Source organism: Urocitellus parryii, chromosome 9 (genome assembly GCF_045843805.1).
Source record: "Urocitellus parryii isolate mUroPar1 chromosome 9, mUroPar1.hap1, whole genome shotgun sequence".
NCBI lineage: Eukaryota > Metazoa > Chordata > Mammalia > Rodentia > Sciuridae > Urocitellus > Urocitellus parryii.
Window position 1 is genome coordinate 134,885,383 of NC_135539.1, and position 14,252 is coordinate 134,899,634.

The following is a 14,252-nucleotide window of genomic DNA, read 5'->3' on the forward strand; positions in this document are numbered from 1 at the left end:
GGCAGAGGCAAATGATTACATTATGAGAGCTGGAAACTAATTAGTGGATTAATCTAGTTGATGGATTAATAACGTGAACATTATTTGGTGGTAACTGTAGCCAGGTAAGGTGTGGCTGGAGGAAGTGGGTCACTGAGGGCATGCCCTGGGGATTATATATTTTATCCCTGGTTTCTCACCATCTCTCTGCTTCCTGGCAGACATCAATTTTCCTCCTCCATTCTCGTCCATCGTGTTTCACCTGACCTTGGACCCAGAGCAATGGAGTCAGTCAACCATTGCTGAAACTGGGAGCCAAAATAAACTTTTTCTCCTCTAAGTTGTTCTTGCTGAGTATTTTGGTCAGAGCAATGAAAAGCTAACACACAGGCTATGTCTGTGAAGCACCTAGTACGAAGACTGGCTTATAATAGGACTTCCCTTCTCCTACCTACCCGTTTACTCAGTCTAGAATACCAAGATATCACAATAATCCCTATCTCATTGTCTCCAAACTATCTTAATAAGCTATCTTGAGCTTAGACATCAGAATATTGGTCCTATATCTGATTTTAAAACATTCTAATTAATAAAGAATGGCAGAGTTGTGGGGTGTCCCTGTAGTTTAGCATGCATATGGCCCTAGGTTAAATTCCCAGCACCAAAAAAGTAAAATAAATAAATCAATGGCAGAATGTTTAATCTCACTAGATTTCAAATAACTGCCAATTATAACAAATCTAAATCATTATCTTACAAATTCACCAAATGCAATTTAGTGATTTATTCAGAATAAAGTACTCTTTATTAAATACAGAGTGTATATTAAGGATACAAAGTACGTACTCAGGAGTATAAAGAGGAAATAATCCCAAGCAGGAATGTTTAGAAAACTGTAGAAAAACATGGATTTGAACTAGAAATTAAAGGCCAACTGTACATTATTTTGACTGGTAAAGATATGAAGTTAAAGAAAAATCTGAGGTAGAACTATACATAAAAGGATTCAAAAATAGAGAGAACATGCTTTACAATCTAGCCCCAATTTCCCCCATTATATTATTCTTTCTATTGTACCCCAGCCTACACAAAGATGCTCATCAAGTGCTATTTCCAAGACACAGTGTAGGTTTTCCAGCTCCATACCTATATTCAGGCCAGTCCCTCTCTTAACAGCAGGGACAAGTCTCATACAACTTTGCACCCCTCGCATCCATTTGTTCAATGTGAGTAACAAATAATATGGTTAAACCAGTGTCTACCTTTCCCTCAGCTACTTTTCCCTTACTTCACTCAATTCTTTTTCCTTCCATTCCTCCTAACTGAGCAAACTAGTTTTATTCAGTAATATATAAAGCAGTTAAGCAGACTATTCACTTTAAAAAGTTTTAGCTTAGATCCTTGCAGGAACTCCATTCTTTCCTTTCTTGCCATCTCCTTCTACTCTTTCTCCCCCACCTCAACTTCCCATTCCAATTCCCGTTACCCGTGTGTAACCTTGTGTGGAAAAATATTTATTTTGCTATTAAAACCTTGATATCTGTTTTTGTTGATATTTAAGAGAAAACAGCTTTTCCCCTAATTCCCTGTTGCCTGGACTTGTATTTGGGCCAATTAGGAAGCAGATCAAATTGCATTCTTCATAACTCTATTCAGTTGATAAATGGTACTTAAACATTATAAACATATTTTTAAAAATCATGGTTAACAAGGTTCTATGACACTGATTATTCCACAAATGATGAAGAACTGGTGGTAACTCAGATGGGCACCTCTGAAAAGATCAGTGATCGGCATGTCCCATTAAAAAGAAAAGAAAGCAAAACAAAACCTTGGAGAAAGACAAAAATTCCCCATCACTCTAAGACTTTGTAGGTTTTTATAACATCAACTGGAAAAAAATAAGATGGCACCCAACAGATCACCACAGATAAAATCATTGGTCAAATAAGCATCTCGGAGGGCTGGGGTTGTGGCTCAGCGGTAGAGCGCTCGCCTCGCACATGCGAGATCCTGGGTTCAATCCTCAGCACCACATACAAAAATAACAAGTGAAATAAAGGGTTTAAGCATCATGAACACCACAGGAGGCAGATGCACCTTAATGGGATGTGGAAGTCCCCGAACTGCCCCCTTTCCCTGCCACAAAAAAAATTGCTGAATCCATTATGAAAAAGAATGAGCACCAAGCCTTGATAATACTATCCAACTCCATGCCATTTCAGCAACTTGAAAGCTTGATAAGTGTTCAAAAATTTGTCCTGATGTTTGTGGTCTTGAAGCAACATCTGAACTCTGTCCAATGAAGCAATAATCCTAGCTATCCCAGCAGCACTGCAGCCACACCAGGGCTGGAGCAAAGGTTGGAGCATTGACATATTTTTTTGCGAAGGCAAGATAGGACCTCACATAGACCAAATGTAAGTGCCGGCAGCATCATCTCCCATGTTAGCGCATTAAAGAATCTGCCCCACAAGCTTGAAAATCCATTTGATTCTTTACAGCTATTGCTGAAAGAGGGTCTTCTGAAGGGAAAGGTTATGGTACATTATTCAAAGCCAGGCAGTAGACACACAAGCAGTGCCACTTATTTCACCACTTATGACATATCTTGTTTTGAAGATGACAGGATCAATGGCCTCTTTGCATGAGTTTCTGAATCCACATGTTACTTAAGAATTTTTTTAATCTGTAACTCCATCTGAGCCTGATGTGAGGAACTGCTTTTTAATAAATTTCCCAATTTCTTCCACTGTTATTGGTGTATAGGTTCTCTCCTCTGGAGTCAATTTTAACACAGAGATGTACTTAGGAGACATCCCAGTTCCCTCCCAAGCAGATGCCCACCCACAGTGATGGAGCCCATGAGCCAACTCACCTGCACAGGCACAAACTCTGCCTGTGCCTAGAGTTTTAAAGCATGTAGCAAAAAAACAGGACAGAATGATCCTTCGCCTATTTGAATCTTTACAAATAGAGCATAAGACTATATGTTCTTAAGGCTGGGGCTGGGGCTCAGCAGTAGAGCGCTCGCCTAGCATGTGCAAGGTGCTAGGTTCGATCTTCAGCACCACATAAAAAAATAAATAAAATAAAGGTATTGTGTCCAATTATAACTAAAGACTATGTGTTCTTAAAAAGAAAAATAACCAAACCTTGTAAAATTATTTCAGATTTCCTTCTGGTTTCTTATCAGTTACATGGAGTGCAATACAAATATAACTGCCATTTTTGCGTATAATAGTCTTCCAAAGTAGATTTACCTTAGAATTAAGCATACAAAATGTATGAATACTTTCACATGTGCTTCAGTGTTTTCATTTCGCCGAGTCATTTTTCTGAATTATTTTTACTATTACAGTCGCTGTAACTTTAAAAAATAGCATCACAATGAATAATTAGACAAGTGTGAGACAGTTTTGCATGATATGTGTAAAAGTTTGAAATGTGTGTACACCAATAAAGAATGTTTTCACTGGGTCGGGGGGAAGGACTATTTGTTCTTGATGGGAAGGGGAAATGAACAAAAGACATACACCAAGGAGTCTGTCCTGTCTACAAGAATGACAACTCAGAAACACATTAGGAAACTATAAAAACAAAAATTCTTTATTTTAATCACTAAATTCATAAGAATAAACCTTCGAAAATAGAATATGGGTCGGACACAATGGCATATACCTGCATCCCAACTATTCAGGAGGCTGAGGCACGACGATGCCAAGTTCAAGGTCAGCCAAGTTCAAGGTCAGCGTCGGGGCAACTTTGCAAGACTCTGTCTCAAAATAAAATAAGACTATGGATACAGCTGACATGAAGCTCAAGCTTGGATTCTTTTGTATCTTTGTAGTTTCATCCAGATTATGAATGTCTGAACACTTTGCACCCTAAAATATTTAGCTTTTGTGAGTTACGAATAAGCATGTGCATGTGTGGGTGTGTGTGTATGTGTGGGTGTTGAATTGAAAAAAAAAAAAAAAAAGCTAGGGATATAGCTCAGTGGTAGAAAATGTCTGCCTAGCATGCATAAGGTCCTGGTTCAATTCCCAGTGCCACAAAAAAGAAAAAGAACACATGTGACTTATATTATAAAATATATTTTATAAATATATTTAATTTTTAATAAATATAAAATATATTCTTAGCCAAAATTACAAACTAATCACTCAGATAAGAAGTTGCCTAACAATCATGTCTTTTAACAGTCTCTTATATTATAACAACAAAGTTCCAAATCAGAAAAGACATACATACTCCACAAATGACCTTGTTCACCTTAGTTTTAGAGGCTCATACAGTTAACTTAATGGAATCAGGAAAAAAGAATAAAATTTAACACTCTTATTAACTTCGTCTAGACTTACTATTTCAAATATAGCAAACATGTCTTGAATACCACTTTATAAAGCAATATGGTGATGGTTATAGTGTAGTCATCACAAATACCCTCTAGGATGACGGGGTTAATTTCTTCATGTGGTAAATAGATTCTTGTAATAATATTTCTAGTGAAAGCATCATCCCTGGACTAAGAAAGTGTTATGTTTCAAACAAATGAGATGAAAGGGAAAATGATTATGCCCTTAGCCTTGGGAGATAACTGAAAAACCAGCCTGATAATAAAGACACTGATATCAGAGTGAATATAAATAATCTCATACACATGATTTTATGTAATATTTTTAATTTTTCTAAATTATTTGTAATAAAGGCATGTGCATACACATATATATGTAAGTAAATTAATAACTAAAACAAGTCTATTTTATCTACATAATAATAATTATGAATTGAGATTGGTTAACAAACTTCAAAAGCTATCTTCTCATTGGAAAAGGTTTGTCTTGGATTTGAAGTCAACTTACACTCAGGCACAAATGGTATTAAATTACAATTTTTTTTTTTAAGTATTCTTTGACCCCAGAATTTCCTGAAGGTACACTGAATTCTGATTTAGGAAACAGTTTTCCCTGCTTGATATGGCTCCACTTTGTTATTTTTTGTTATTTCTACTTCCCTGACAGAGAATCTACTTCTAGATGTTGACTCCATATTTATTGGAGGCCTATTTACTGTGAATCATGATAAATACTTTCATAAAGCACTCCTACATTTAACTACATCAGCCTTTACATGGCTTATTAAAAAACAAGATTTGGGGTTGGGGCTGTAACTCAGTGGTAGAGCACTTGCCTAGCATGTGTGAGGCACTGGGTTCGATCCTCAGGATCACATGAAAAATAAATAAATAAATAAAATTAAGGCATGCTGTCCATCTACAATTATTAAAAAAAAAAAAAAAAAAAAAAAAAAACAAGATTTGCCAGTTAGAGCCAGAAAATGACAGTAAAGGATGGGACAGGAAAGAAAAGGGCAATATGCACTCTTATACAGGTCAAAGTGGCAGATCTTATTTTCCTGTTCCTTAGCAAGATAATATCAACTGATGAAAAAGGCAAATAATGCTTAAAACAATCTAACATTAAAACTGTTACTAAATAAAACTCTATTTTAAAAAACCTGTGCATTTATGTTTCTGAAAGAGGAAGTTTCTTACCTCTGCCTCTGCTGCCAACTGTCTCTTCTTAGCTATCACCTGTTTTATGTCAATTCGACCTAAAGGAAGGGAAAAAAGTGAGTTTGAAGTTGATGAATACAAGCTGTCTAGCAGCACTATTTAAATTATGAGGCCGAGGGACAAGCAAATAGTATAAACTACAGTATAACCACAAAACATGGCATAGCCTTAAGAACACAGCATGGGAGCTGGGGTTGTAGCTCAGTGATGGAGTCCAGCAAGTGTGAGGTGCTGGCTTCCATCCTTAGTGCAGATAAAGATAAATAAATTAAATAAAGGTATTGTGTCTATTTACAAATAAAAATTTAAAATGCAGCATGGGCAATGTAAGTAGAAGGAGCTTTATATATAATAATAATACTAAATATGAAAAAAAACTACTAAATATATACACAGAGATGATACCTATGTTATCCACATGATGCTGTAGATCCACTTCTGACAGTATGAGATGTTAGATTCCCTGAATAGATCCTACAATTGAGATTACTAAGATAATATGAAAATATTAAAAACTAAAAAACTTTTAAAACTTATTACCAAGCTGACACAAATTCACAAATGAAAAAAAAAAGAGGAAATATGTGAAAAACATATGAATTCTTATCAAAGGTTTCTAGCAAATCTTGAGCTTCAGAACTGGCAGCCACTCAGTCCTCTGTTTTTACTTACGAAGTCTAGGTCCTGCCCAAAATGGGAAGTCTAGAGGACACTACCTTACAGCTTGGGACTCCTACGGCTACATCCTCACCATACAGGGTGGAAACAACAAAGAGAACAGTAAGGAAATGAGCCTGTCTCTTTTTAATGCTGTTGGAGGCAGAAGGGGGGTGGATTTTCCTTACTCTTCACTAGATTTGCAGCCTAAATTCACATTATCTGTGTGGCCTGAAAAACCTCAAGAAGTATATTTATTTTAAAGTAAACCCAAATTGTATCCTCAGACAGATGCAAATGTAATTCCTCCCTGGAAGATTATTCATAAAAATCAACTGAGTTCTTAAAGAATTACAACAGATAAAGGTCCAAGAAAAAAAGAAATTTGTAGTTAAAAGTCATAAAATACACCAGGAAACAGGCAACATAAATGAGAAATAGAAGAAAGCAAAACCAAGATACTCAGAGCTTCAAAACTAATGATATTAGAATTATTAGTTATAGGATATAAAATAAGATGCTTAATAAGGAAATAAAAGTGAAACTTGAAAATATAAACAAGGAACAAGAAACTACATAACCAAGCAGATCTGAAAAGGCACCAGATTTCTTAAAACACAAAATTTAAACAATTGGAATGTATAGACTAAACACATCTGCAGAAACAGTAGTAAATGAAAACGTAGGTTGATTGGTTAGTTTTTAATCTAATATAGAGCCCAGAGAAACAGTGATGGAAGATACTAGAGGTTAAAACACAGAAGGGATCTAACAAAACAGCCAGTGGGAAAGGGCACCAATGGGACTATGGTGAAGTTTGGTGACAAGTCCACACAGATGTTTCTGACTTGTAATTTCTGCAGAGTAAATTGGACGGAGTTATTGTTATACAGTCTTATGATGAACATAAATGATCATAAAGAAAAAATTGTTCAGGGCTGTGGTTGTAGCTCAGTGGTGGAGTATTCACCCAGCACATGAAGGCACTGGGTTCGATCCTCAGCACCAAATAAAAATAAATAAATAAAATAAAGGTATAAAAAAGAAGAAATACAATGGTTCAAAACAAAGTCTCAGGGAAATTGTCAGTGTCAAGAATTATAAAAAAATGCCATACCCCAAATGGGAAAGATTGCAAAGAATGTCAAAGATTATATCTAAAAATTTTACTTCATCAAGCTTTATAGTATCTGAACTGAATGAAAGATGCCATGAAGAAAACAGAATTTTTAAAAAACCTAGTGGACACAAAGATATACCATCTTCATTGACTGGAAGTCTTATTCTTGTTAAGATAGGAATACTTCCCAATTTATCTACAAATTGAAAGCAATCCTCATTAAAATTTCAGCTGGCTTCTTTGTAGAAACGGACAAGCTGATCCTAAAATTCATCTGGAAAATCAAGTGACACAAAATAGAAGAATCCTGAAGAAAACCAAAGTTGGAAGACACTATCAATTTTAAAGATGGACACATATGCCAATGAAACAGAACTGAGAGTGTCTAGAAGCATGCAATCTACCACTGGGCCCCCTTTTTAGCAAGGGTCTCACTAAGTGGCCCAGGATGGCCTTAAACTTGCAATCCTTCTGCCTCCGCCTCCCATGCCCCTGGGATTATAGGCATGTACCACCACGTTCAGCTCATTTGATTTTTCTATCAACTGTGAGAATATACTTCTTTATATTCAGTTCTATGACTAGACAATCACTTCATATTAAGCTATGTATTTCATAAATAAATGAATATGCAAACTTCTCTTTTCAACTACAAGGGACAAGGATGAAACGTTCGTTGTAAGAGACTCCCACACCTGTACATCACTTCCAAAAAGAAACTGCCTATCCATAAATAACATGATAACCATTATTACAAACTGGGTAGCAGCAATAGGAACTGGGAACGGAGAAGAGAGTTTGTTCACACTTAAGAATGTCTGAAGACTCCACTGAAAATGACATTAAAATTGAATAAGAAAAATATTAAAAACCCAATTAATTTTCTTTTACCCAAAAGTAACTCTTTGGGGCTGGGGATAGAGCTCAGTTGGTAGAGTGTTTGCCTCGCATGCATAAGGCCCTGGGTTCAATCCCCAGCACCACAAAAAAAAAAAAAAAAGTAACTCTTCATATAATACTTAAGAGAAAAATACTTTCTTGCTGCAGAGGCACATTGTCCGTTGCTAATAACAGAATACCACAGACCAGGTAAATCTTACAAAAATTTCTTTTGGCTCCTGGGTCTGGGGTACAAAGTCAAGGGGTTCCATTTGGCACTGGCACTCTTGCTGGAACAGTTCCAAGGCACTACAGGCAATGGTGAGAGAGTGAGTGCACAAATGAGTGTATGCATGTGTGCATCTGTCTGTCTTTTACTCTCTTCTTTTAGAATCACCAGTATTCAGTTATGGAGGTGCCACCCTGATAGCCTTATCTAATTCCAATCAGCTCACAAAAGCCCTTGCTCTAAACATCATAGATCAAGTCTCTACCCTCTTAAACTTCACAATGGGAATTAACCTCCAACATCAGTGTCAAAGGGGACAATGTATATAAAACCATAGCACTACCCCAATATGTAAAAACTAAACACTAATAAGACTGAGAATCATGTAATTATTGCTATATCTGCCTGGTTCTACTAATACCACTAATTGATAACAACACAAGGAGTCAGTTATTTTCTAACTGAAACTTAAGAGAACCAAATGATAAATCCCTAAGGAAAAAACAAAATCTTGTGTTTATTTCCTTAACTCTGATTTCTAAGAAATCAGGCCTACAATATTTATCTTCATGAATGAATGTTAACTAACACTTTTAAGGCATGTAACAGTTAACAGAAATTTAAAATGCAGTCCTTGAAGTGTCAAAAATCCTATTCTAATAGCACACATACTTAAGCTATAGGCTAAGTGAGAGTAAGTACATGCTGTTGCATGCTATCATAGTTGCACCAGGGAGATGCACCTTTCCAGTTAGGCAGCTACTTCGTTGATTTTCACTAGAAATGCTCAGTTATAACAATCCTGTACTTCTATTACCTCATCAGATCTACTGCCAAAGTTATCCAGAAGAAAGACACATAATGAAGATCATTGGATTAGTAATTTATTTACTCATTCAATTTATATGCTTGCTCATTAAACAAAAACCCATTGAAGGCAGTAAATGTAGGTCTGAGGTAAGTTTTCCAAACTCCTCCTTTAGGATCTCAGGAGAAATATACATCAAAAGATTATAATACATGGCAGGGATATGGGAGCACTGGTAGGATAGAGGAGACTTTTGCAGAGGAAGACAATATTTGAGCTAAGGGTATAGCTAGCTCAGTGAGTAGTAGAGCACTTGCCTAGTATGTGTGAGGCCATGGGTTCAATCCCCAGCACCACAAAAAATAAAGCAAAACAAATTTTTTTGTATCTTTAAGTCCCAGCCCTACTAAGTAACCTTTAGTTCTTCACTTTGGGTACCAAATTCTTAAATGTCTTCTATATTTCTTAATTTTCACTATCTGTAAACCTCTTTCTTCATTATTCCTATGTCAGAGGAAAGGGTGGCCTCTTTTTAAAAATTAACTATTCAAATGAGACTAGATCTCTCTCTCATCCTACACAAAAGTCAACTTAAAATGGATCAAAGACCTAGGAATTAGTCTAGAAACTCTACAACTCCTAGAAGAAAACACAGTACTTGTAACTACAAACACCATGAAGCACAACTTCAATAAAGATACATTTTTTAAAAAAATAAAGTATATAGGGCTGGGGTTGTAGCTCAGTGGTAGAGCACTTGCCTCTCACATGCAGCCCTGGTTTGATCCTTAGCACCACATAATAAAGATTTTAAAATAAATAAATTATGTATCATATGTCAACACTTTTAATCTTTTTTTTTAATGATGGCAATCTTTTTTTATACCTTTTTTATTTTTATGTGGTGCTGAGGATCAAACCCAGTTCCTCACACATGCTAGGCAAGTGCTCTACCATGGAGTTACAACCCCAGCCCAACATATTTAATCTTTATATCCCAGTGAGAAATACACACACACACACACACACGTATGTAACCCAGTGAGAAAAGCAAGGTAACTAATATCATTTCTCTTTAAAAAAATTAACATTTTAAAAAATTAAACATCGTGCACACTGTTACGTGATCTATATCTTGGGGCTGAGGTTGTGGCTCAGTGCTGGAGTGCTTGCCTCACACGTATGAGGCACTGAATTTGATCCTCACCCCACTTAAAAGTCAATAAAAATAAAATAGAGGTATTGTGTCAATCTACAACTTAAAAAAAAATCCCACATCATCTGATCCCACTCATGAAGCATTAAAAAAATAAATAAAGACAGGTCAGGAACTTATAGTGACTATAATTTTAAAGATGACTAAGGAGCCCTAAGCAGTAACTAATTACCACTTTTCAAGTTTCAGTTCTTTCAGCAAATGTTTTGTCCACTCGTGGCAAGAATCAAATTAGCTAATGTGTAGGCACTGACTAACAGGATTTTATTGCCTAGAGAAGTTCAAATTTATTTACAATTCTGATTATTTTCTAAAACACTCTGAATGATTATGTCTTAAACTACCTTCATCCTAGTTTTACCTTGCTCTCCATGAAGAAACAGAAGTAATCTAGAAGTGTCACTTAAAGATAGTCTTTATGTCCACAGGATGGTTGGGCTTAGACAAGTGCTCTACCACGCACTGAACTACACCCTCAGCTCAAATATTGACTTCCTCTGCAAAAGTTCCCTCTACCCTACCCATGCTCCCATACCCCTGCTATGTATTATAATCTTTTGTTTGTATATTTCTCCTGAGATCCTAAAGGAGGATTTTGGAAAACATAACCTACAGACCTGCATTTACTGTCTACAGTGGGTTTTTATTTAACAAGTATATAAATTGAATGAGTAAATAAGTTACCAAATCAATGATCTTCATTGTCTTTCTTCAGAATGTTTCTCCCCAATATTAACTCCTCCTTCGTTGTATAAATTTCATTTTTTATATAACATTAGAATATGCAGCAATTTAAGGGGCTCGAGTTGTGGCTCAGTGGTAGAGCACTTGTCTAGCATGTATGAGGCCCTGGTTTGATTATCAATACCACATAAAAATAAATAAATGTAAAAAATGTTTAAAAAAAAAAGAATATGTAATTTAAATCATCAACACAACAATCTGTCAATAAACTTCATTATGTCAACTTAAACAGCAACATTTACATTCCAGTGGAATCCAGCTACTGATATTTAAAATTAAAGTAGGAAAAACAAAATAATGTACTTTTATAAAAAGTCTCAAGATGCCAAAGACAATATCAGAAAGTTTCACCCTATTTGTTAACCAAACAAGGGTCAAATATCAAATCCGTGTTGAAATCTAACCTATACAAATGTCACTGCAAAAACAAATATCCTGATGTAACAGATGACATCAGAGTTACATTTACAAGTCTACCATTCTTAATCATAAGCCTTTACTTTAACAAGCACTGTGTTATATTCCTCTTTGTATTCAAGTACTTAGCAAACTTGGATATAAGAACTAAGTAAAAAAAAAAAATTTTTTTTTTTTTTTTTTTAAATAGAACTTCCTAATTTCCCCCTCACTCCTAAGATTTATAACTCAGTCAGTACAGACCTAGATTAGGTACTCTGCTAATTACTAGTTTTACTCATTATATCTATTATGAGAGTAATTAGTAATTTTGATAGTATCAGTTATTTTTTAATGATCTAATTATGTGTGTGATTTGGGGGGGGGGGTTGCCATTCACTTAACTTGGAGCTCTAAGGAGCAAACATCAGTATTGCTCACTATTATACCCCAACATATAACAGGATACCCAATAATTATTAGTAGTTTAGGTGACTGAATGAAAGTAGGTAATGTCTTTGTTACCAGATATAAAAACTATTAATATTCATTTATAATAGAGAACAAACAAACAAAATTGTAATCCCTACTCTGGAACACTGAATTTATTATTTCATTAATTCATCCCAAAAAATGTAAAGCCTCACCATTTCTATGAGTCTCTAGGGACTCCTTTGTAGGGTTTTTCTGGTCTTCATCTTTCTCAGAGTTTTCATTGGACTTGGATAGCCGGTTTCTTACAGACATCTTCTCTTTATCCACCATTGATTTGCTAGGAAAAGAAGATGTAAAAAGCTTTGAGCAATGGCTAGAAGAACAGGTTCTGAATGTTCCCAACACAAAGAAGTGATACATGACTGAGATGATGAATAAGCTATTCAGCCTGATTTGATCACTTCACACTGTATACATGTATTGAAATATCATGGTAACCTATAAATAATACACAATCATTATGTGTCAATTAAAAATTGTTTAATATGGAGTGATATAGCTCAGTGGTACAGTGCTTGCCTAGCACACACTAGGCCCTAGGTTCCATTCCCAAAATCACATACACAAAAAAGAATTAAAAATTATAAAACAAGGGGCTGGAGTTGTGGCTCAGTGGTAGAGCACTTGCCTGGCTCGGGCAAGGCCCTGGGCTTGATCCCCAGCACCACATAAAAATAAAGGTATTGTGTCCAACTACAACTAATACAATTTTTAAAAAATTATAAAATAAAAGCTTTGAACTAAGCATCTGACTTAGGTGAATTTCAGAATAAAACCATAAGAGATGTGACAACTGATGATATGGTCTTCCTTTTGTTTTCCTTTAATCACATTTAATCATTTTCTGAGTATAAAATACTGTAACAAACTTGAAGAAACTAGATCCTATGAATAGTTTAGTTGAACAAACAGGCACCAAGTATATGAAAAATCAAAAATTAAACAGCAAATTACAGCTACAAAGATGCCACAGATAGAGTATAATTAATAATCAATCCATGGTAAAAACAATACCTCGGAAGTTCAAAGTCAGGAGATATCAGAAAAAGTCATAAAAGTCTCACAGAAAGGAAGGTATTTGGGGACTGAGTCTTGAAGGATGAGAACATAACACTCCATGTGTGAGAAAGGGTTAAAACAAGACCTTTAGAAGCCCTGTTCAGGGGACCATAACTGAAGCAGACCACTAGAGAACGAGACTAGACTTTGTTGTCTACTCCATGGAAAGCCCTTACTGTGTGCTTTAGGTTCTCTCATTTAATCTTCATAACAATTCTGGGGGAAAAAAATGTTATTACCTCTAATATGAAAAAACAAAGGCTCAAGAAGTATTACCATCAGTGCCCTCCACCCATACCAGGAACACAACGGCAGTTGAACAAGCTGAGTTATTAGGAAGGCCTACAATAGGAAACTAGAAGATCAGAAGTGGAATCTGGCTGGAGAGTTTTGAAGAGTCCCAGGGAACAAGGGTTTACTCTGGCCCAGGTACTGTCAGAAAGCAAAGACAATTCTACAATTAGTAGACGCAAACAGAGTGCAGCTGAACAGAAGTCCCCCCTTATCTACAATGGATACAGTCTAAGACGCCCACCCAGAGAATGCCTGAAATCAGGGACATTATCAAACTATTCATATTTTGTTTTTTCCTATACATACATGAAGTTTAATTTATAAATTAGGTATTGTAAGAGCTGGGGTGGTAGCTCAGTGGTAGAGTGCTTCCCTGGCAAGCACTCTTCCCTGAGGCACTTGGTTCACTTCTAAGCACCACAGATAAATAAATTAAAGGTCCATCAACAACCAAAAAAAAAAAATTTTTTAATTAGGTATTAGAAGAGATTCAACAACAGTAATAACAAAATAGGACAATATACTATAATAAAGGTTTGCATTGGGGATTATTAAGTAAAGGTCAAAACAAAAGTGGATCTGATAACCAAGATGGCTACTAAGTGACTATTAAGTAGGTAACATACACATGGTGGATACTCTGGAAAGAGATAATTCATGTTCCAGGCAACAAAAGATGGTATGGCTCAAGATTTCATCAAGAATATGAAGAATGGGGGCTGGGGATGTGGCTCAAGCGGTAGCGCGCTCGCCTGGCGTGCGTGCGGCCCGGGTTCGATCCTCAGCACCACATACAAA

At 35.8% G+C, this 14,252-nt stretch overlaps 1 protein-coding gene across 1 annotated transcript in view; it reads right to left on the reverse strand.

Annotated features, from left to right (window-relative positions):
- The window catches only part of Soat1 (sterol O-acyltransferase 1), a 55,551-nt gene that overhangs the window by 27,122 nt on the left and 14,177 nt on the right, over positions 1-14,252 (reverse strand). The window contains exons 2-3 of the mRNA XM_026388481.2: positions 12,254-12,378; positions 5,537-5,595 (exon numbers count right to left, since the gene is read on the reverse strand). Of these exons, the coding sequence (XP_026244266.1) occupies positions 5,537-5,595; positions 12,254-12,371 (177 nt within the window). The 5' untranslated portion in view covers positions 12,372-12,378. The remainder of the gene's footprint in view (positions 1-5,536; positions 5,596-12,253; positions 12,379-14,252) is intronic.